The sequence below is a fragment of the Leishmania donovani genome, chromosome 9, assembly GCF_000227135.1.
Source record: "Leishmania donovani BPK282A1 complete genome, chromosome 9".
Lineage (NCBI taxonomy): Eukaryota > Euglenozoa > Kinetoplastea > Trypanosomatida > Trypanosomatidae > Leishmania > Leishmania donovani.
The window spans coordinates 348,010-370,509 of NC_018236.1; the positions used below are offsets into that span (position 1 = coordinate 348,010).

At 61.2% G+C, this 22,500-nt stretch overlaps 6 protein-coding genes across 6 annotated transcripts in view; all 6 read right to left on the reverse strand.

The window, feature by feature from the left end:
- LDBPK_090890 (hypothetical protein, conserved) overlaps window positions 1-848 on the reverse strand; it is a gene marked incomplete at both ends in the record, with an annotated part of 1,197 nt that extends 349 nt beyond the window's left edge. The window contains one exon of the mRNA XM_003858721.1: window positions 1-848. This exon is cut by the window's left edge and continues 349 nt beyond it. Within this exon, the coding sequence (XP_003858769.1) occupies window positions 1-848 (848 nt within the window).
- Window positions 849-1,741: 893 nt separating this feature from the next.
- Window positions 1,742-2,551, reverse strand: LDBPK_090900 (ras family protein-like protein; the record flags this gene model as incomplete). Its single annotated transcript, XM_003858722.1, has 1 exon — window positions 1,742-2,551. The coding sequence occupies one exon, from the start codon at window positions 2,549-2,551 to the stop codon at window positions 1,742-1,744; it is 810 nt and encodes a 269-aa protein (XP_003858770.1).
- A 1,142-nt stretch (window positions 2,552-3,693) lies between these two features.
- LDBPK_090910 (hypothetical protein, conserved) lies at window positions 3,694-4,014 on the reverse strand (the record flags this gene model as incomplete). Its single annotated transcript, XM_003858723.1, has 1 exon — window positions 3,694-4,014. One exon carries the CDS (start codon window positions 4,012-4,014, stop codon window positions 3,694-3,696), a length of 321 nt encoding a protein of 106 aa, XP_003858771.1.
- An 847-nt stretch (window positions 4,015-4,861) lies between these two features.
- Window positions 4,862-6,433, reverse strand: LDBPK_090920 (hypothetical protein, conserved; the record flags this gene model as incomplete). The annotated part of the gene is made up of 1 exon (XM_003858724.1): window positions 4,862-6,433. One exon carries the CDS (start codon window positions 6,431-6,433, stop codon window positions 4,862-4,864), a length of 1,572 nt encoding a protein of 523 aa, XP_003858772.1.
- A 971-nt stretch (window positions 6,434-7,404) lies between these two features.
- LDBPK_090930 (histone h1-like protein) lies at window positions 7,405-8,877 on the reverse strand (the record flags this gene model as incomplete). Its single annotated transcript, XM_003858725.1, has 1 exon — window positions 7,405-8,877. One exon carries the CDS (start codon window positions 8,875-8,877, stop codon window positions 7,405-7,407), a length of 1,473 nt encoding a protein of 490 aa, XP_003858773.1.
- Window positions 8,878-10,405: 1,528 nt separating this feature from the next.
- On the reverse strand, window positions 10,406-17,992 carry LDBPK_090940 (phospholipid transporting ATPase-like protein, putative; the record flags this gene model as incomplete). Its single annotated transcript, XM_003858726.1, has 1 exon — window positions 10,406-17,992. The coding sequence occupies one exon, from the start codon at window positions 17,990-17,992 to the stop codon at window positions 10,406-10,408; it is 7,587 nt and encodes a 2,528-aa protein (XP_003858774.1).
- Window positions 17,993-22,500: the final 4,508 nt, after the last annotated feature.

Consider the following 22,500-nt stretch of genomic DNA (forward strand, 5'->3'; position numbering starts at 1 on the left):
CGGCGCTGAAAGGCAGCCTCGACGATGGAGCGGGCCGGCAGCCAGCTGAAGGCGAGGTACGTGAGTGCCCCGAAGAACTCCGTTACTGCCATCTCCACGGCCACCGCAAAGTTCGCGTTCTCCGCGACGACGTCGCCGTTCTCCGGCTCGTTCCAGTACGCCTGCAGCTGCCCGATGCGCTGCGACAGGTTCGTGCTTTGCTTGTAGTTGGGCACGAGAGTTCCCACGGCTGGATCGGCGAGGCCCCAGCACTCGACACCGTTGTCGATGCCGTCCACCTGCTCCACGAAATTCGCGTAGAGGGCGTCCTCCAGGACATCGAGCTCCGCGTCCGAGACGCCAGTGCGGCTCTCTGACCAGCTCGTCATGCTCAGCACCGCCGCGCGCGCCGGCGAAGATGGCTGCAGCACCGCCTCGACGTACTGGCGGATGATCTGGCGGCCAAAGTGCTTGTACACGAGACCGGCAGAAGAGAGGCGCGTCTTGTACGCCTTCTTCGGTGTCGTCATGGTGCCGTGGAAGCTGGCCTGGTGGTGGTCGTAGCGGTTCGTGTCGACGTCGTAGATGGCGCCGACGTCCACGACGATGTCGCAGGCATCGATTTGCTTTGGGTCGCGCGTGCGCAGGATGACGGCCTCGCGGTACTCGGGCACATGGCGGAGCAGACCGCACGCCATCGCCTCGTCGCAGTGGAAGCTTCCGTTGTGGGTGCAAATAACGGGCTTTGCAGCGGCGCTGTTACTGCTGCTCCCTGCGGCGGCGGCAGGCCGGTCCGCAAGGGACGCCAGGACCGTCAGCCCGTCCAGGTGTCGCGAGACGTACTCGGCAACAAACTTGCGTGCGCTCATTGTTGCCTCTCGAGAGAAGGGCGGTGATGTCGGTGGCTCGAACCGCGAAATAGGCCGTGCTGTCTGTGTCTGACTGGTGTGTCGACGCGTAGGCTGATGCGCCGAAGAGGAGGAAGGATTCGAGAGTGATGGGTGAGGGCGGTGTTGCCGTGGCCGGAGATGGCAGCGGAGGAGAGACGTGAGGCGGAAGAGAAATCAACTGTGGATGTGCGTGTGTTTCATATACAAAGGAATGAGCGCAGCAGCGCCGAGCCCGCCGCACACGATGATCACCACAATCGCGTTCGCCGGCGCCCATGAGGAGGGATGGAGGAAGGGTGGCGAGAGAATAAGCGCGACGGCGACAACAACGTGTGTGTGTGTGTGCGTGTGTGCAGTCGGCCAGTGGTAGCTGTGGACGGGGCCGCTGCCGACACGGTGAGAAGAGAGACAGCGAGGCGTACGTGGTGACACGAACGCACATACCCACCCAGTCGCTGCCCGCCTGGTACTGCTCCCTCACCGCCTACGAGCACCCTCTCCCCCCGCTCCTCCCATTGTTTTCTCTTCCCTCCCTTGCGCAGCTGCCTTGTCTTTGTTTCTTTCTTCGCCATCGAGCTCTACGCCACCCAACGCCTTCTAGGAGCTTCTATCCGATGCAAAGTAGCCTTTTTTGCGTGCCACACACACACACACACACACACACACACACACACGCTTGCGCGCGCAATCTAAGAATGCAGAGGGATGACGGTGGTGCAGAGGAAGGCCGGCGGAGCTGCCGCCGAACTCTTCCGCCTTACCGGCGCACGCGTATGCGTGCTTCGCTACGCATCCAACCTGCGATGCCGTGCCATACGCATCAAAATCAACGTGCAACAGCTCGCAGGAAACGCCAGCGACGGCAAGCACCATCACATGAACTTGGCCACCATCCGCACCACCAAGTCCTCGATGGCCTCCTTCACATTTTGCCCTGTGCTGGCGCTCGTCTCGTAGTAGGCCGCACAGCCGTGCTCGCGTGCCCACGCACGTCCTTGCGCCTCGCTCACAGCCCGCGGCCGCGGCGCAGCTGCCCCGGGAACCGCCGTGTCATCGACTTTGTTCGCGCAAAGCACCACAATCGGCGCCCTGCCGTCGGTGCGCCCGACGGCTTTTCCAGCGGCGGTGCCGCTCGTTACTGTGCTGGAGGCGGACGCTCGCTTTCCACCGGCGCCGGCCAGAGCAGGGTCGCTGCCTTCACCACCACCGCCGCTTGCTGCTGGCATTCCTTGGCAGTACATGGTGAGCTCTTCCCACCAGCCTTGCAGGGCGGTGAAGCTCTGCGCGCTCCGGGCATCGTACATGAGCAGCACGCCCTGGGCGGCTTCGTAGAACTCGTTTAGGATTTCTCGATAGTCGCCATCACCGGAGCCGTCCCAGAAGTTGACTCGCACCGCTGAGGGGATGGCCGAGGAGGCGCCGCCGCCGCTCTGTGCCGTCTCCGCGGGCGGTGATGGCTCGCTGCTGCGTTGCTGTAGCACGGCTGCTTTGCTCACTTCCACCTTTTTCACGCCGAAGTCGATGCCGATGGTGGGGATGTACTTGGCCACAAACCGGCCCTCGCAGTAACGCTTGATGAGGCAGCTCTTGCCTACGCCGACATCGCCGATGGCAAGCAGCTTGATGCGTGGATAGTCCAGAGAGGTGGGGAGGGCGGGTGGGAGCGTGGGGGCAGCAGGCATAGCTGGGACGAGTGGCCGGCGCGGGCGTGTGCCGAGGAGAGAGAAGTACGCGAAGTGCGTGGATACCAAGGAACGATCTGTTGAGAAGAGGGAGAGAGCGGGGGGGGGGGCGGGAGTGTAAAGGGAGAGCGCGCGCGCTCTGGCGCTCCAGCAGCTAATCATCAGGGGCATCCCGACCGCGGCAAACGCGTACCGACCCCCCGTTGCGTCGGTGTGTGCGTGTGCGTGTGTGAGGGAGGAAAGGGGGGGGGGTGCATGCCACGCTCATTGAGCTGCTCTCTGTCGCGGACTCCAATAAGCGATGAACCACTCCCCGGCACGCGCGAGAAGTGATGTCACCTCTTCTCTGTCTTCATGACGCCACCCCCACCTCCTCCACATGTTTCTTCTCCGTCAACCGGCAACGCGCCACAGAGAGATGCGTCTTTTTTTTTGAATTGTGCCGTGCGCTTCTCGCAGGGTTCGAGGGTGTGTGTGCGTGGGGGAGGGAGCGCACGATGAGGCGAGCAAACCACGGTTCGAGTTTCGTCCTCTCTTTGACTGCCGGCACTCACGCATACGCGAGCGTGCTATACGATTGGAGCGCATCAGGCTTGCCTGTGATCCGAGAGGCAAGAGGGAGAGCGACAACGCAGCGGAGAGGCACACCTGCATACGGGTGCTCAGAGTATACGCCCCTGCCCCCCCCCCCCTCCCGACACCAAGGGATTCGACAACGCGCGCCTGTACGTGTGTCTGTGTAAGATGAAGAGACAAAGACCATCGAATCGCTGTGCTGCGTTGATACTTCTGCTTTTGAGGGAGACAGCAGCGACGTGCTGTGCATGGGCAGCACCCGCCAGACACACACGCACACACATACACATAAATGCATCAGGCTCTCCCTGGTGGTGTGCCTGATGATGTGTACATCCGTGACCACAGCCGTCAACAACAACACCGAGCACACCTTCCTCCCCCTCGTCCGCTGAGCTCATGTGGTACCGCCACTGGAGAGGTTTGAAAGAAAGAGATACAAGGAAGCAAGCAGCGTGCCAGAAAAACGGGACGTATCGGGTCCTGACAGAAACACCTCCAAAAAAGAGCGCACGCATGCCCATCTTCTCGGCATCCGCCACGACAGCGGGACGGAGTGATGCCGTTCATTCATTGCCTTTTAATGCTTGCTGATGCCGGGCACGAGTGTTGCCGTCGAGTGCTTCGTACCGCTCCGCGAATCCGTCGTCGATCGGCGCCGCCAAGCCGAGCTCTCGCGCTCGCCACCGTTCTCTCTCGATGTCCTTCTTGATGGACGCGTGGCGGCGGTTGCGCTCCTTCTCCTCGTATAAGTACACCGCAGAGTAGATGCCCAGAGCGGCGAGCGCGCAGACCACGACGAGGCGCCGTTCGCTTGCCCGCTTGAAGCCGACGAGGTGCGTCACTCGCGGGTCGGTCCCGACGTAGCGCTTCACGTATGAGTTCATGGCTGCCTGTGCGATGACCGCGTATGCATGTGTGCACGTATGTGTGCAGCTCAGACGGAGGGAGATGGGGTGAGAGGGGCGACTTTGAAGGTGGGCTGAGGCAGCGCTGCCAGTCGGGAGGGCGGGAGGATAGACCCCCCCAAAAAAAAACATAAAACCGAAGGCGTGCACCTGCGCCAACGTGGCGGACGCACGTGGGAGGAGCCCCGCCATCACCTCCCTAACTCTCTGTTACAAAATCATTGCTTCCAAGAGGCTTTCAACGGTGCCATGAAAACCACATCTCGTGCCCTCCATCACACACGCGGTTGCATGCGTGTACATGCTTGCGTACGCATATGTGGACGAGCACGGATATGGAATAACGAGAAAGGGAATACATAGAAGGGTTGATGCGGGTGAAGGAGCGGCGGCGGCGGCGATGGTGGTGCGCACGCAGGTCGTGCACACACACCCACATACGCGCACCCTGCGCCTCTTCCTCCTCACCCGTCCCGCGCAACCCTTCGACCCACGCGTGATAGTTTACATGCACGAAAATAAGCAAAACGCGACGGCCCAACGGTCCAATATACCCACAGACACAGATGCGACGAGGAACGTGCATCTGGGCCGCAAGTCTGGCGCTCAGTCATAGCCGAACAGAGAGGAGATGGCGGAGGAAAGGGGAAGGGGCGAGGGCAGGCGATGCAGCTCACACACACACACACACACACACGTAGGTGCCCCCTCCGCGAAGCCGACGGTCCCTCCCTGCCATTCCTTTCCACGGCCGTCCACACCCGGAGAACACCATCATCACCACAGCTCATCAACACACACGAGAGTGCATCCACTCTTGCATGCCTCACAGCCATATATCCATCCGTTTGCCGAAGTGCAGCGGCTCCTGCGGCTCTACAGCGGCGTTCGACGTCGCCGTGGCGTTGTCGCGTGGCAGCGTGGTGTAGCCCAGGTACGCCGCACACATCTTCTTGCGCTCGCACTGATCCTGGATCGTGCCGTCTTCTAGAATGCAGTGACCGAACATCGAGTCGCGCAGCTCCGCTGCGCCCCACCGGCGGACCGGTAGCGACGCTTCTCGCGGCGGCGGCAGTGGTGGCAGCATCGATTTGCGCACCGCGGCGGCGCTGTAGAGGGCCCACGGGTAATACCTCGCCTGCAGTGCACCGGTGACGTCACGACTGACAGGCACTGGGGACAGGGGAAGGGGCATCACAGCGCCCGTCTCTTGCTGCTCCGGCGGCTCGCCAGCGCGGCGCGGGGCCGGCACCTTCCCTGCAGTTGCGGCGGCGGACGGGGCGTCGAAGTACTCGGGGATGTACGTGTACGGGATGGCGTTCGCGTGCTGGCCCATGTTCTCCTCCGATGTGTGGGTGAACATGGGCGGTGCCGTGTGGAAGGGCGCTGAGACTTTCGCTGCCGCCTCCGTCACCGCGGTTGGCGCAGGTGACGCCGCCGGGCTGTGCGGCGGCGTGCTGACGGCGGTGGCGGCTTGTGACGGTGCTGACGGTGAAGTAGGCGATGCAAAGGCGCCGACGGAGCGTGTCGCCCGTGGCCGAGAGCGCCCCTTGCCGGTGAGCTCACCAGGATTGAGAATCGCCGCGGCGGCACGCGAGCGCTGCGCCTCGTTGCGATAGGCAAGACTGAGGCGGACGTACGCCTCTTCGGTGGCCTCCGCTGCTTGGCGCAGGTCGATCTCGGTGGACGGCGCGGAGGTGTGGTGACCCCTGACGTTGGTGCCGCCCCAGCTGGTCGTACTTGTGTGACCTACATCCAGATGATTGCGACTGAAGGAGCTCTTGTGGAGCTCTTCTCGTGCATGCGCCTTGTGCTGCGCATCCGTTTGCCTGACGTAGCTCCCCAGCTGCATAAGCCAAAGTTGGTTCTGCAGAAACTGCGTGTTGCGGTCCTGGAAGTCGGCCATTGCATCCGCCTCACGCAGCTCCGCGCGCTCCTGCTGCCGCTCCCACCGGCGCTGCTGCATCTCTTTCTTTGTCTGCTCCTCCTGCGCGTCACGGTGCCGCTGCTCCTCGAGCTTGACGGCCTCGTGCTGGGCGAGTGCTCGCCGCTTCTTTTGCTCCCTCTCACGCTGCACCTCGACAGACCAGTCCGCGGCGTCGCGAAGGGCCATATAGGCGTTCAGATTATGTACATGCACGAGCTGCTCGGCCGGCGGGCGAACAGCGTAGAGCGACGAGGTCGGCGCGTGCTCATGCGCGGGATGCCAGCCAAAACGTGCGTTGGACACATGTATCACGTCATCGTCATCGTCGGCCTCATTCGGCGGCTGCGGCAGACGCTGATGGGGCTTGAGTTCAGACGGGGCTCGAATCACGTGCGCGGCTGCTGGTGGCGCCAGCCCTGAGGAGTTGGAGATGGCACTCTTGCGGTTTGAGGCAAGGCTGAAGGAGTACATGAAGACGCGGAGATGGCGGCGGGGAAGGTGTAGTGTGGTGTGTGTATGCGCGCCAGGCGACTGCAATCGCCGTGACCTCCGCGGTGCTCGATGAGTAGCAAAGACAAGTAGATAGAGAGGGAAGGCCACAGTATACGGGCTACCGGAAGGCGCTTGCTGTCACGGAGATGACGGTTGCAGCGGGTGTGCTTGGGGGTTGTTCGAAAGGAGATGAGGGGGCGGTGAAGGGGTGAGGGTCGAGTACGGACACACAGACAGAGCAGGCCTGCTTCAGGTACGGGCGGGTGGGATGGAACGAGGAAAGAACACCGGAGGTACAATGATGCCTCCACGAGACGATGGAGGCGATCACGCACGCGCAGAGAGACAGACCTACCCTCCGAGAGGGCCGCTAAAGTCCCACACATGACGCGTGCGCACCATACACGTCTCTGCATATACATGTGATAACTATCGGCTTACGCAGCAGCGCATCGACAGCATTGAAGTAGAGAGGAATAACGCTCGCCCACTTACCGGCTGCGAGAGATGCCGCTGCTGTGACTGCCACATACCCCTGTTTATCTCATGCACACATGCGCAGTCTTCATGTGTGTAGGATGAGACAGGAGAAGGAAGAGGGGGAGGGGAGGAGGTACGAAGACTGGAAAAAAAAACAGAAAATAAGAAATAGAGAAAAGGGAGGATGGGGGCGCACACACATGCACATAGAGACAGAGAGCAACGGCCACAGAAGCGTGCGAGGGGGCGGGCAATATAGAAGGGGAGCCTATCGATCAGCAGAGAGAGTGGGAAAGTGGGCCATTTACACACATACACGCACACACAGATGCAGCACACATCTGCCCATGGATCAGCGCCCTCTCTCCTCGCGCGCTCTCTACAAGCCCTCCTTGTGCCTACTCTTGCGGCTCCATCTTTTCCCTCATCGCTGTTTTCGCGTTGCTTGTCAGCGGCCCTGCCGCACTCCTTCATCTTCGCGTCGGGCGCTTCTCATACGTCGGTCTCTTCTTGGCGGCCGTTTTGCGGGCCGACGGCGTTGCCTTCGCGGGGGGCCGTGCTCGCACTGACTTCGCTTTCGTGGTTGTTCGCGGCTTGGTCGGCTTCTTGGTCAGCTTCCGGGACGGCTTCGTGGCGGCGGCTTTGACCTTCGCCTTTTGTCTTCGAGCGGCAGCCTTGGCTGTTGCCGCCGCGAACGCTGGTGTCGTCGCCTTCATGCGCAACGGTGCCTTTGGCTTGGCTTTGACTGCGTCCTTGCACACTGCGGCGGGCTGCTTCCCAGCACGCGCCTTCAGGGCCGTTTGTTTCGCTAGCGACGGCCTCTTGCTCTTGGAGGCTGCTGGCGCAGCGGGTCGCCGTGAGAGTGACTTTGGTGAGGCGTTAGCCTTGTGCCCGCCCGCCGCAGTGGCGCCGTAGCGCAGCCGTTTTTTCGCGGAAATCACCGTGGCAGCGGCATGCGAGGCTCTGCCGCTCTTCTGCACCGCCTTACCTGCCGCAGCTGCCTTCTTCGCCGCAGCTGCGGCCGCCTCCGCATCGGCGGTGGCGGGCATCCCCAGCAGGTCGGCTTCCACCACCGTCTGCAGCGTGTCTCCTCCGGCGCTGCCTCCGCTCTCCTGGGAGTAGCTGACGACAGGATCCTGAGAGCGTGTGCCAGCGGTCATGGCAGCACGCACCACCTGCTGCTCGCGTTGCTGCACACCACGGCGGTAGTTGTCGAGTTCCTCACCACACGTGTGCCGCACTGTTGCCAAGTCGCGCTCTGCCTTGAGCCGTTGCAGCGACGCGTTCAGGAGCGCTTCTTCGGCCTGCAGCTGCTGCACGCGCTGGCTGAGCAGGAGAGCCGTGGCAGGACTGCCCACGGACTGAAGCACCTCGGCCGCTTGCGAAGCGGCCGATGCAAGACGGATTCGACGGGCCTTCGTGATCACCGGCCGCCTTGCCACAGCGCCATCGTCGCCTCCGGCGCGCCGTGTGGGCAAAGCGGCGGCGGCTGCCGTCGCCGTCTCCGAGGAGGAGGACGCCTCCACCGCTGCTGCAGCCGCATCTGCCTTGTTCGCGTGGTTACGTGACCCGTGAGCCCTCGCGCCTGCACTCTCCGGCACCACTGTCACCTCTGCCAGATGCCGAGGGCCGAAGCCGCCCATGAAGTAGTCCACGTAGCCGTTGCTGCCACTGGTGTTGTCCTCTTCAAGTACGACCAATGCGTTTCCATGATCCTGCGCTGTTGCTGCTCCTGTCACATCTGTCTGCTGTGTGTGCATGGTCGCAGCGGCACCGTCGTGCGACTGGGAATTCTGCATCCATAGCGACGCAGCCGCTGAGGAGATGGCGTTGCTGGCCATGGACGCCCCACTCGCTGCTTCATTGTGAACGGCTGCGGAGGAGAACGAGGAGAGGAACGCGGCGTGCAGCACGCAGGACGGACGCAAGGCGGCACGGAGCATGACAGCGGCGAAAACGCGAGAGAGGAAGAGAGTGAAGCAAAGAAAAAGCAAAAAAAAAACACGTTGACGTGGAATACCCGCGCACACGCACACACAGGAGGAGGGGGAGGGGGGACGCCACGGCCGACGCAGATGCCGTCGGGTGGGTGGCAATGACAGGGTGGCGGGGGAGACAAGAGATAGAGAGGGAGATAGGGCAGCGCGTCTGTCTGGTGTGCGAAGTTGAAGAACTCCCGTACACGTGCACTAAGGAGAGGCAAACGAGAAGTACTCACGGGGACGTGCACACACACACAACCAGAAATACAGACGGACAGACACACGCGGTGAAACGAGAGAAGGGGAGGGTACAAGAAAGAAGAGGTAAGATAGTGAAGGGTGTTGCGGTCTAGATGCGCCTCTCTGTCTGTTCGATCGGACCTTGAGGGCGCAGCGTGTGCCCGGGATCTAAAGGCAATCTGCACTGCTGGCGGCGTGGATGTCACGGTGATACTTTTACAGAGAAAGCAAGAGGGGGTGGGGGGTGGTGGAGCGGGCGGGAGGGGTACACAAACAAACAAGTATATATCTACAGGAACCTGAAGAAGCGGAGTGGTGCTGTGTGAAGTGGGTGTTATGAGGCGGGGAGGTGATGGAGCAACAGCCAAGACGCACACACACACACACATAACTAGAAACACAGACGGACAGACACACGCGCGGCCACGAGACACAACCACTCCTCCTCTCTTCCGTCCTCTCCTCCCAATGAGAGAGAGATAAGCGTGCGCGCGTGAGAGAGAGGGACGGCGTCGAAGGGACGCAAGGAAAACACAATAAAACGAAGAGGCGCGCGGACTTGCAACGCAAGCACAGCGAGAACGAGAGAGAGAGGTCAGGACAGGGGCGTCGCGCGTCCGAGTGTGAAGAAGGAGCAAGGATCAGTCGATGACGCGCGCCTGTACGTGCGCGTTGTGCGTGTCCGTCGCTGCACCGCACCCGGTCATGGCCCGTATGATGGGCGGCCCAACATGAAAGGAACAGAAGGTAGAGAGCACAGAACAGCAGGGGGAGGGTGAGGGAGGGATAGGTACGCATATATAGGCGTGAGAGGAGCCGTCGCCGAAGAGGGCAGACCTGAGTGCACAACGCTGCTCAGCGACGGTGCTGCTTGTGGTGACCGTACCGTCTCTCGCCGAATTTCTCGACGCACACATGAACACACGCTTCCTCAGACGCCCATCCGCGGACCTTACTGGGGAGGCGACGCAGGCCAATAAGCCGCGCGCTGTGTGTTGTTGCTGTCGAGGAAGAGGAGGGGGGGGCCGTCACAGACGTTGCATTTTCCTTTGTTTCTTTGCTCGGCGAGCCGTTCACGTGCACGTGGAGCGTGATGCGAAGCAGCGGATAGAAAGAGAGAGGGGTGGGCCGAGGGCGGAGGGCCGTTGCACACGACGAGAGAGAGAGAGATGAGCACGCAGGTTTGCACACTCTCCCTTTCGTACCCTTCCTCGACCTTGCTCCTTTCCCAGTACCGCGAATATCCATCTCACCGCGCTGCAGCTGCTGCCGTTGTCGTCATTTGGGTCTTACCTTTGGCGCCGCTGTTCTTCGCTGCAGACTCCTTCCGCTTCTGCTGCAACTTGGTCAGCTCCTCGCACCGGGCAAGCAGCCGAGTGTACTCGGCCTTCAGTTCCTCCTTGGTGTGCTGGTGCGGGATGCGGTGGTGCGATCTTCGGGCAGCGCGCATGGCGAAACCGGCATTGTGCCACGGCGCGAAGAGTTGTATGTACATGTTCGACGCCATGGTGAAGACGACGAGCACCCCGCAGGCAAAGAACAGCATCAGCCAGAACTTGCCAGACGTGCCGTACAGCTCGTTCGCCACGTGCACAAACCAGTTGCTCCCGGCGAGGTCGTGCAGGGCGGCGTAGGCGAGCTCGAGGGCCGGCACGAGGATGATGGCCAGCCCGATCACGAGCGCAAAGGGCAGCATGTAGTACGTCACCAGGGTGCCGGCACGGAGGTCGGCGACAAGGACGAGCATCGTGAAGAAGGTGGCGCCGTAGTCCTCGATGGCTGCGGTCATGTGCGTGTACAGGTTGTCCTGCACGCCAACCGTGTACATGAGGAAGAAGAAGAAGATGAGACCCTCGATGAGACCGTCGACGAGCCACTTGATGATGTACGTGCAGGAGAAGTACATGGACTCGCGTGACAGGGGCGGGTACAGCCTCGGCAGGGACTCGGCCAGCTCGTCCTCGACATCCTTGTCTAGGATGCCAATCATCAGCGGTTGCAGAGAGCAGAGGAAGACGCTGAACATCCCCAGAAGCCACGAGTCTATCAGTGTCTGACCCGAGTAGCCAACATAGAATTGGTAGCTAACCATGCCCACCGTCACAATCACGTTCTTGTACAGAGAATAGACGACGCAGTGTGCCTCGCGGAAGACGGAGAAGCGGCCATGGACGAAGAGCAGCCGCTTCAAGAAGCGAAACTTCGGGAGGGCGTAGTCGCTTGCCAGCTCTGCCTGCGACCCTTCCAAGCCCATGATACCGACGCCGATGCTGCTCTCCTGAATCATGGACACGTCGTTGGCACCGTCACCGATGGCGAGCACCACGGCGTTTGCGTTGCGCTTAAACATCCGCACAACCTTCGCCTTCTGGAGCGGGGTCATGCGGCAGCACACAGCGCTGCGGCAGCGACTGCCAAGGAGGAAGAAGCGGCGCGCACGGTTGCAGTCCTGAAAGATGAAGTCCAGCGTCTTGCCGTCCACCACGATGACGACGACGCGGTCGTCAAACACCTCCTGCCCCTCGCTGCACTTGTCCTCGGCCGCTTTCAGCTGCTCCTCGATGCGGGCGCACTTGCGCATGAGGAATCTCTGCGCCGCGTCGACAGCGATGCTCGTCCCAGCTCCTATGGAATCACCGCCTGTGATCGTGTTCGCGGTTTCTTGCAGCGGACTTGCAGTGGAGACGACAGTGGCGTGGTCGACGCTGCCCGCCTGCGTCAGTGCCTTGGGCAGCTGCGGCGAATGCATGCGAGACGACCCGCTCAGGTGTGCCCGGGTTGTCGTGCTCGCCACTGGTGAATGCAAGGCACTATCGGCGTCCGACGAGCTCGAAGACACGTTCTCCAGCGATGATACCCCATCGCCAATGCCGTCTTTCGCCTTAAGGCGACACGTCTCTTTGTACCGCTGCTTCTGCTGCAGCAACGCCTCTTCCTCGATAATGTCAGAGACGTCGAGATGGCACACGTAGTCGGTGTAGCCAGCCTTGACAAGACCGCTAGTGTGGGCGATAGTGACGGCCGTCTCTCGCTTGTCGCCCGTCAGCATCCACACCACAATGGACGCCTGTATGCAGAACTCCAGCGTCTGCGGCACCTCTTCTTGCAGCTTGTCCTCCACCGCGGTGGCACCCACAATGTCGACGTCTTTCTCCAATAGCGCGTATGCCTTGTGCAGCTTCTCGCTGCGGTCCTGCATCGCACATTGGGCATCGTTGAAGATTGGCAGCCACCCACGCACCTCCTCCTCGCGCAGGTAGCGCTGGCCGAGGATGAGGGTGCGCAGGCCCAACTGTGACATCGTGTCCAGCTCCTTCAGCATCTTGTCCTTCACCCGGACGTTGGCACGCTTCTGCATGTTGACGATCTCCATCATGCTGCTGTCCGCCCCTTTAACGAGTAGCAGATACTTTCCTGGTGCCGAGGCCGGCGCACCGGCTGCCGCAGAAACCCCAAAGCCCGCACTACTCCCGAAACCGTCGTGGTAGGGGGACATGCCGCCGCCAGACGGTTGATGAGCCAGCTGCTGCGCGCTGCTCGGCGGAGGCGTTGCTGTGAACACACCCGAGCCGCCCAAGTGGGGTACGCGCTGCTGCTTCGTCGGAGGCGGCAAGAGGATGCTGTGTGGCGGAAGCATTTTCGCAGCGGGTCCGTCGGCGCTCCTGTTGCCGTCTTCCTCTTCCCGCTGCTCTGCCGTACTCTCATGTGCTTCGCTCGTGAGCACGACGGTACGTGGGCGCGACAGCGGCAGCGGCAACTCAGCCGCCGTGAGGGTGGTGAAGGCCGAGGTTGTCTTAGCTCGGCACAACCGCGCGTCCTCGCCTGGCAGCGAGCTCGCGGCACCGTCTCCGTTCGCCTTCTTTCCTTGCGCGGGGAAAGCACAGAGACCGTCGTGGCTTTGCGACTGCGGGGGCCGCGATGCCACACCACACTCGGGCAAGACGCCTGAGGCGGTGGCCGCGAACAAACCGGATGCCTCGCGCGCTGCTGCTGCGGCAGCGGAGCTCTCCGGTGCTCTGCGGTGGTAGTGCGCGCTTACGCCGGCAGCCACCGATGTTGCCGCCGCCTCGGAGTCTAAATCAGGCCTTCGTTGTAGCAAAATGCTCATCAGCTTGCGCTGCGGCGTGAAATCGAGCTCCGCAATGATGTCGTAGCACATGACGCGGCCGAGCGCCTTTATATAGATCTGCTTCGCCGTCCGCTCGAAGAGCGAGAACCCGTTCTCGCGCGCCGCGTTCACCAAGGCGATCTCGTCCAGCGACTGGCCCTCGTAGATTTTGCTGCGGTCAATGAACGGCTCGAGATCGGAGGCCGCTATCGGGACTGCTGCTTCTGCTGCAGCGACGGCTGCTGACCCGCCCGCCTCCGCGGGGGTAGCTGCTTGTCCTGCAAACTCCCCAGCGCTGCCGACTGGGTACATTGTCGTGGAAGGAGAAGCGGCAGGGGTGGGGTTGCGCTCGCCGCCATCGTGGCTCACATGCGCACTAAGGTTGCGATTATGCATCGCGCGATTAAAGTAGCGATTTTGATACCAGCTCGTGCTGCTCGTGCGGCCGTGCAGCAGAGATGTGTTGTTCCTGCTCAGATTGAAGATGTCCTTTGTTAGGGGCCCCAAGTCCACCGTCGTGGCCGCTGGTACTGCGGAATTCGTGTTTGTCTTGTGATGATGGTATTGATGCTGGCCTCGGCCATCCGCACTCGCCGCCGCCGTCACGAAAGATGCAGTGTTGGCGCGGGTGAGATGGTCGTGAGCCGACATGCTGACACCTCTGCCGCTGTTGGTGCCACTGGCGGTGTAGGGCTCCAAGTCTTCACATACCGCGGGGCCGGCGGGAACGGCGTAGGGGATCTCAACGAAGTTACCAACCGAAATATCGTTAAGAGATAATATCTTCGAGAGAGGGACCAGATCGGGTGCGTGGTGGGCAGTCTCGTGGCTCTGCTGATGACGCGCCCGCGAGTGATCGGGGTCTGCGGTGGAAGCGCTGCCGCGACGTCGCCTCGGCGCACCCTTGCCTGCGCCGTCGTCAGCACGGTTGTGATGGTGGCTATTCTTCCGCTTCTGTGGCGCACTGCCCTCGCCCGCCGCCGCGGTGGCGTTGTGATCCTTGTCGCGGCGACGGTCTTTGTGCCCTTTCGTTTCCTGCGGCGCGCCTTTGCCGTTCTCTGCCGCCTGCTGCGAGTCCGCTAATCCATCGACTGCGTCCACTGGAAAGCACACGACGGAGTGGCACAGAGCGATGGCGCGTAGATAGCAGAATAGCGGCTCGCGCTCCAGCACGGCTTCGTTGATGTTGCGCAGCCCGGCCAAGCTGCCGAGACCCCCAGGCTCATTACCATCCGCTCCAGGGACCGCGTTGCCCAAGGCCGGGAAAGCGTTCCGGCCGAATGCTCCGCTGCCACACTGGTAGCTGCTGGAGAGCGGCAGATGCGGCGAGGTAGCGCCGATGTCCACCGTGGCGACCAGCGACGCGGGGGAGGCGGCCGTCACCGTGCGTGGTGACTGTCTGATCGTGTCGTCGTCGCCGTTGGCGTGGGCGTCAACGGCTATGTGACTCGCCATCACCGCCGCCAGACGCTGAAAGGGGTGGTTGGAGGAGTGTTGGTCACCACCGCCAGCCGCGCTACAGCTGCTGCTGTTACTCGCGGCGACATCCGCGGAGACAAGGGCGCTCTCACCCCGCATGCCCGCCAGACTGTCTGCTACGGCAGCGTCGCCGAGAGTGCTTGCCTCTCTGCCGAGGGACGAGCTGAGGCGACGATGCTTGTGATGGTCACAGCGCAGTGACGATTCACGGGCTGAGCCCATACTGTTCGGACAGACGCTAGTGAGGACACTGCCCGCGGTGTATGCAGTGCTGCGACGAAGAAGTGCACGGCCGATGCCGCCAGGCTGCTCCGTTTCGCTGTGCGTGTGCCCGTCGACGACGCCGCCAACGTACGTCATGAGGTTTTCTGTCAAGGTCCCCGTCTTGTCCGTGAAGATGTAGCGCACGTGGCCGAGTTGGCCGTTAAGCTCAGAAGTCTTGGGGCGCGCTTTCTTGATGGCCCCGGTGAACTCGTCGAAGACCGCCATGCGCTTGTCCGCGCCGATCAGGAGCATCTGCATGGCCTTGTTGAATTCCAGCGTGACGTAAAGAGACAAGGGAATGAGGTAGCTCACCAGCACAAAGTTGGTCAGGTAGCGCCACCAAAACAACGAGACGTCCGAGTAGCGTTCGAGGTTCCACTGGATGTACCAGGCCGAGTGATCGGTCTTCGCCCCAGGCACCTTGCGCAGCAGTTGGCGCTTGCTCCAGATGGCCAGCCCGCAGAGCAGCATTATCAGCACCTGGTTAAATGCAAAGAACAGCACGTTCATCTGGTTCAGGCGCCGTGTCATGTTCGTTACCTTGTGCGGCTTCGGCCGCAGGTTCAGCAGCATCTTGGTGTGGCGACCCGTGTACACGACCGCACCGATAACCCAGTCCGTGTTGCGGATAAGGCAGCCCCGTGGAATGAACTGGTCAATGCCGAGCGGCACCATCTCGCCTGATGGCAAGCGCAGCTGGCCAAACCACATCGACAGGTCCGGCGTGGGGGGGCAGGAGATGAGAACCACGCCGGAGGCGGGCAGTACGCCCGGGGCCGCTTCAAAGGCCCTATCGCTACCGTCGGCGATGTGGTTGCCGTGGAGCGGCTCGTTATGAAATACTCCAGGTTTGTTGGGCGCTGAGAAGCCACGCGACTGGCCACGGGGGCCGGCACCGGATCCCGGTCCTGTGGCGGCCGTTTCCGCGTCGCCTGCCCCGTCGCGTCGTCGTGGCTCAGGCACTCTCCTCTGTTGTGACTCACGGCTCCTGTGATGATGATGGGCGTCGTCGTCGAACAAAGACTCGCTTTCGCCCGCGCGATTGGTGGAGTTGTGTGGGCACCCGTGCAGGGAGGACACGCGCGCACCTGCGCTGTTCGTGCGACTGTGCACGGTGCGCTCGTAATGCTCCGAGAGCTGCCGAAGCTGGAGTGGCATCGGCAGCTGCCCTTCCTCGGCAAGTCGCTCCTTCAACGTCATAAGTCGCTGGTGCAGAATTCGCTCTGGGGACATGTCTGACGTGACATTGCTAGCCACGCTGTGGAAGTTACCTGACACCGCGGCACTCAAGTCCGTGCTGCTACGTGCGAGGGGGACGCCGGTGGTGCTGGAGCTGGTGAAGTGCTTCTGTTGATCAGAGAAGCTGTGCTCGTGCTGGTGGCAGAGGGGGGCGGCCCCTCTCTCCGCTATCGCTGCAGCTGAGTCGTGCTCGGCCGCTTTTCGCTCTGGGCACTCCCGGCCGACCGGCGTCTGCGAGTTGTGCTGGTGCTGTGGCGAGTAGTCGTGCAGGTCTCCAGGTGGGAAGGTCGACTCTGAGATGGCGGTGGGGACGACCATGTCGCCGCCTTTGGCAGCTACGGTTTTCGCCGAGAGCATCGGCCACCCGGAACCCTTGCCAAGGGCGACAGGCGAGGCCGTGGTCAGTGAAGCATCGAGGCGCTTGGCGTCCGTCGCCGCTGTCCCTCCTCCTGATGCGTTCATCCATCGTTCAGGGGTGCTAACAGCGTGAGCGCCGCCAAACGCATCACAGCAGTCCACGCGCACCTTCGCTGGGGCGGCGGCTTCGCCTGACACACCCCAGACATCCTGTGGCCCGGCATCGATGCCGTTCATGCGGGCGTGCACGGCCGCCGCGTTCCTTGGTGAGACGCCGAGAGCCTTCTCCACCACGTCCTCCACTGTCCCCAGTGCCTCCACCGTCTGGATCTTGGCGCGGCGCGTCTTCGCGTTGGTCTCGCCATCGAGGTTGGCCGTCTCGATGTACGTCAGCCCGTCCGGCAGCGACGTGTTCAAGATCAGGCAGTCTGCCTTCACTTCTTCACCAAGGCGGAAGAGCATGATGTCACCAGGGTACACTTCGCAGCTACGCACCGGCTGGAACGTGACTACCGGCTCCGTTGCAGCGTCCGGCGTCGCTGACTCTTGGGGCTGCGCTGACGTGCGGCGAAGGCTCAATGCCGTTGGGCACGTTGTCGATGCGCCGCAACTTCGGCCGTAGGTGGTCATCTCCACCTCTTCCACCGCATGCACTCCTTTACCATCATATGACTTCTTGCGACTGACCGCGGTGTCTTCCCTTGGGCTGCTTGGCCGCGACACGACGCGCACGATGCGCTGCCGCCAGCGGCGAGGGTTCTGCTGGTGATTGTGACCACCGTGCACGCGCAGCGACGCTGCGGCTGCGCCGTCGCTGTCACTCGTGGAGTTTTGCTTCTCGGTAAGAGTGCCGCTGCTGCTGCTGCTGGCGGTGGTGCTGCCTTTGCTGGACACCTCCGCGCACGCTCGCAGGACGTAGACGATCATTTCGTTTGCCTGGCGATCCGCCCTGCGCCGCTTGCAGTCCTCCCAGAGGTCCTTGAAGATGCCAGCGCCGATCACGAAGGACAGGGGCACAATACTGCTGAAGGGGTTGATCGGGCTCGCCCCTGGCACGAGCGCGATGATCATCACAAGCAAGAAATAGATGTTGGAGATCTTGTAGAACTGGTAGAGAAGGCTGAGCGGCAAGCCCGTGAGAAGCGTGTACTTGGCTGTGCGGATAGAGTTGTCCGGAAAGTTGCGCTGCCGATTGCGGTCGCTGCGCAGCAGGTCGATTTCGACGAAGGCCGGTTGCCCAGACTCCGACGCGCCGCCGTCCTTGGCGTTGTCCGCCATAAAATTGTTCTCGTCTTCGTCGTCAATGACATTGTCTCCGGGGCTCGTGCAGCTAACGGTGCTCCGAATGGCGGCGACAAGGCTGCCGAAGGAAGCCTTTACTTTGCCCATGACGGGGCCCGATACGGCTGCGGCCGCTGTTCGAGCGTCGCCGGGGTGTGCGCGAGAGGTGGGGTGAGGTGGTGGGGATGGCGTTGACGAACCATCCTCGCCTCCACCATACGCAGGCGTCACGACAGCCGCCACCGGCGATGTCTATCGATCACGAAAAAGGCGAAGAGGAAGAGTGAGGAGCCAGCAAAAAACGATGCACGCTTGCACACGCACGAGACAGAAACAGGAGAGCGTCAAAGGCAACGAGGGGAGCTGAGAAAAGAGGAAAGAATGAATCGAAACAAGAATTAAGAAGGCAAGGCCAGAGACACACACACACACAACGACAACACACACACACACAGACGCCGCTTAAGATAGCTAGCTAGATAGATGGAGAGACAAGCGCAAGTACAGCGGTAGGAGAAGACATGTGAGAAGTCTTCCCCCTCTTCCTGCGCTGCCGCTGCCAATGCCACCCTTCCACAGACACAAACACACAGAGACGAGGAGGCAGACTGGCGGAAGACCAGAGGGAGAACACACCAAAGATATGCAGAGGTTGATAGAGCGATACAGATACGTGTATGTAAAGAGAGTAGATAGGAGATAGGAGGAGGAGGGAGGGGGGGGGTACACAACCGACGAAGGCGTTGCGTTGGCGTTTCTTCGTATCAGCGAACTCTGCTAACGACAACAATAATAAGAAAGCGCTGCCCTGCTGGCCTCCGCGTACTCTGTCTCTGCCGCGTGCACGGCACCCACGCAACTGCTCCTGCCACTGTGCCGCCTTGTCCTTTTTCGCCGCGCGTCAACACATATATATATATATACACACACAATTCACTCTCCCTTTTCTCCTCCAAAAAGAAAAGCTGACAACGAGCCGCGCTTGTGTGCGTGTGCAAGAGAGAGAAGCAGGGATCCACGAACTTCGCGCAGATCCTGCAGCTCTGAAAAGCGAGATGGAGGACAGTGCACACAGGCACGCGCTACTTGCCACAGTGCGACGGTTCCAGCTCGCAAGCTGAGAGAAGAGAGCCCTCGAGCACTTCTGAGTACGTGATATGAGGCCGAGGAAAGGAGGGCGTATGTATGTTCGTGTGTGTCTGTGTATTCGGAGAAGGAGAGGATCCGAAGACACCGACAGCGATGTGCGAGGGACAGAGACAACAGATGTGCAGTTACAGGGAATGCCAAGCGATACGCGAACACAACACACTCACACACACGCACAGGCACACAGAGAAGTCGAGGGAAGGCAAGCACTTCTCCAACACAGCCGCCGAGGCCACCGACAGGTTCCTTAAAGACAAGTGCACGCGCTGAAAAGAGGGATCCTGCGTGCACGTGATGGGGCCTCACCGCGCGTTGCCTCACCACCACTCACGTGACACGGCCAGCAACAGATTTCAAGAGAGAGGGTGGCGGTGGTGGTGGTGGAGGGCAAGAGAAAGACAAGGCAGGATAGCGTGGGTACGATGAAGAACCGTGGGCGGCAGACGCGCACACGCGCGCGCACCAGAGAGGGAGAGAGGGAGAGAAGGCAGATGAAAGAACGTGGTATATTGAACTACTGCGCACGCGTGTGTTGAGGGCTCTTGTGTATGTGCCTGAGTGGCCAAGCAAGCAGGCGAAGCAGCAGCGAAGGAAAGTATCAAAGGTGTATGTAGGGGGGAGGGGAGGATGCCGGTGACGGCGGGGGCGGAAGCGGGAGAGTAGTGCGATGCGAGGAGGATAGGCAGCCCAGCAGTGTCGTTACCTCGCTTACTGCACTCCTTTCCCTTCCTTTCCTTGTGCTCTTCTTTGTGCGTGTTTATGTCTCTCTCTCTCTGTGTGTGTGTGTGTGTGTGTGTGTGTGTGTGCTAAGAATGCGTCTGAGCACGGAAACGCGCGAACACGAAGATAAGCAGCGAGCGTCGGTGTGTCCAGCGCGACGCAGGCCGAAACCAAAGGTCGAAAAGGGCGTCTGTGCAAGGGAAAAGGAAGGGCAGCACCGTTGCGTGAGTCGTCGTCGTCGTAGATCAGACGGGATAGTGATGATTGAGCGCGGAGGAGGGAGGTAGACCCACGGCAAACACGTGCACGCACAAACACACACCACACACGCTGAGGCGTTGTGGAGATCCGTCTCTCTCTTGCGTATGTGAAGGAAAAGAACGACGACAACAACACAGAGCAAAGGCCGAGCCCAAGAGCGTGGTCGAGTGCTAACGGAGACGATACAACAGTGTGCGTGTGCGCAGGTGAGCGGGTCTGCAGGACACAGCTGCAACACGGCGAGCACGTACGCTGTGATTCGTGGGTGTGTCACCGAGAGGAAAAAGAGGAGGAGAGCACAACAAATCAAATACGTGTAGCCACGTGCACAACACGCCTCCGTCTGCCGCCTTTCTTATTCGTTGTTTCGTTGCGCGTGCGTGTATATAGGTGCAGGTGTGTGTGTGTGTGTGTGTGGCAGGTGTGGCGGCAGAGTCGCGTACTGTATCCAAGGAATTCCTTTGAAGCGCGGGTGAGAGATGGAAGGCGCGGGTGGTGGGGGCGGAGCGCCATGACGGCAAGAGAGAGAGAGAAGAGGGTGAGGTGACGAGAAACATGAGGTGGCTCAGATGGAGAGGGGTGGTGCAAGCAACTCAAGGACAGGGCCGGCATTCATGCACGCTGCTCGCCACGCAATAGTACCTGCCTCCTTGTTCGGCGCATTACAGCGCCTCCGTAATCGCGAGAGTGTCACCCATCTCCTCCGCTACGCCACGCATGCACGCACGCACGCGCGTACACGCACGCAGATCCGCACAGAGATGCAGAGAGCGTGCAAGAGAAACAGGGCGGCTGCGCGGTGATCGTCGGGTGCGGGGTTGGGCGAATAAGGCCGAGGGAAGGTGGGAAGTCTGGGCAAAGAAGCGGAGGTACAACTCACGAGACACTCACTCGCATCGAGCAGTGCCGAAGCGCATGCAGCTATCTCGATGTGTGTGTGTGTCTCTCTCCTCCTCCGCCTCTTGCTCAGTGGTCTTCGCGAAGTAAACCATGCACTCTTTCCTGTTGTGTGTGTTGTGCCCGTTGCTCTCTGCCCTGCATCAAGAGTTCCTCTCTACTCACCGGCCCCGCGACAGGGCCCAATCGCGTAGTGCGGAGCAGCGGTCAACACAGACACACACACTCACAAGTATATACGTCCGCACCTCACGTCATCTTCGCTTGAACCTTCTCGCCTCTGCCTCTGTCGTTCAACACGCCAGACCTGCTCAGTCACGTCAGGACCACTGCACCATACAGATAGAGAGCGCGCGCGCTATAAGCGCTGGTAGGGAAGACGGGAATGGCGTGGCCAGCACGAAGCGTAAAGGAAGATTGGAGGAATGGGTGGGGAGGCGGGGGACGCTACAGCACAGCCATCGCCGCCTAGCGCAGCTTCTTCTTCATGCGCAGGTTGGAGCAGTGACCGCAGGCCTTCTTGCGGCAGTTCGTGGCGCGCACCGGCAGGCGGGCATAACAACGGCGGCACACCTTCTTCTCCCAGTTGTACTTCTTGGCCAGCGCGACCAGCGTCGGCTCCATCACGCCGCCGCGCAGGCGCAGCACCAGGTGCAGCGTGGACTCCTTCTGGATGTTGTAGTCCGAGAGCGTGCGGCCCTCCTCCAGCTGCTTGCCGGCGAAGATCAGGCGCTGCTGGTCCGGCGGGATGCCCTCCTTGTCCTGGATCTTCGCCTTCACGTTCTCGATCGTGTCGCTCGGCTCCACCTCCAGCGCGATCGTCTTGCCGGTCAGCGTCTTCACGAAGATCTGCATGGTGTGACGGTGGCGGCTACTTTTTTTGTTGGCGCGAGTGAAGCGCACGAGAGAGAAACGGGGTGATGAACTCAAAGCCTTACGACTTTTCTGCTATCCAGCGTGTGCGCGTGCAAGTGAGGGAGTCCGTCGAGGCGTTGAAGGTGAGCGTGTGGGACAGAGAGAGCGAGTACGTAAGTAGACCGAGAATGCAAGGACATGGAGTGCGCAGACGGAGCGGCACATGCCTACCTCTGCGTAACAGACGGAGAGAGAGAGAGCCGCACGACGTATGCGCAGGTGCCCACATACCCAAAACAGGAAGAGAGGACCTGCCACCGGATGCACAGGGCCCCTCCCCCTGCTTGGTGGTGTTCTGCGTCCATGAGATGGGGAAACACACACACACACACAACATGAGGAACAGCTGCAACGAACAGAAACACGTGAGTGCAAGACCGCAACGTGCGAAGTGAAGAGAGAGAGTCGGGGTCAGGGCGCAGGGAGGGAGGGAGAAGGGGAGGCTGCTGCTGCTGGTGGTGGTGGTGATGGTGGGCAGTTGAGATTCAGCACGAAAGATAAGTAAAAGGAAGCGAACGTGGTGCACCGCGGAAACACAGACAACCACCGCACCAAACAACCACTAGCGGTGCCCGCAAAACGCATGCGAGTCGCGAGAGCAAGATGGAGCCGAAAACGGAGGACCCCCACCTTTCCTCCCTCCTGCCAAAAAAAAAGAAGACACGTGAGAGTGG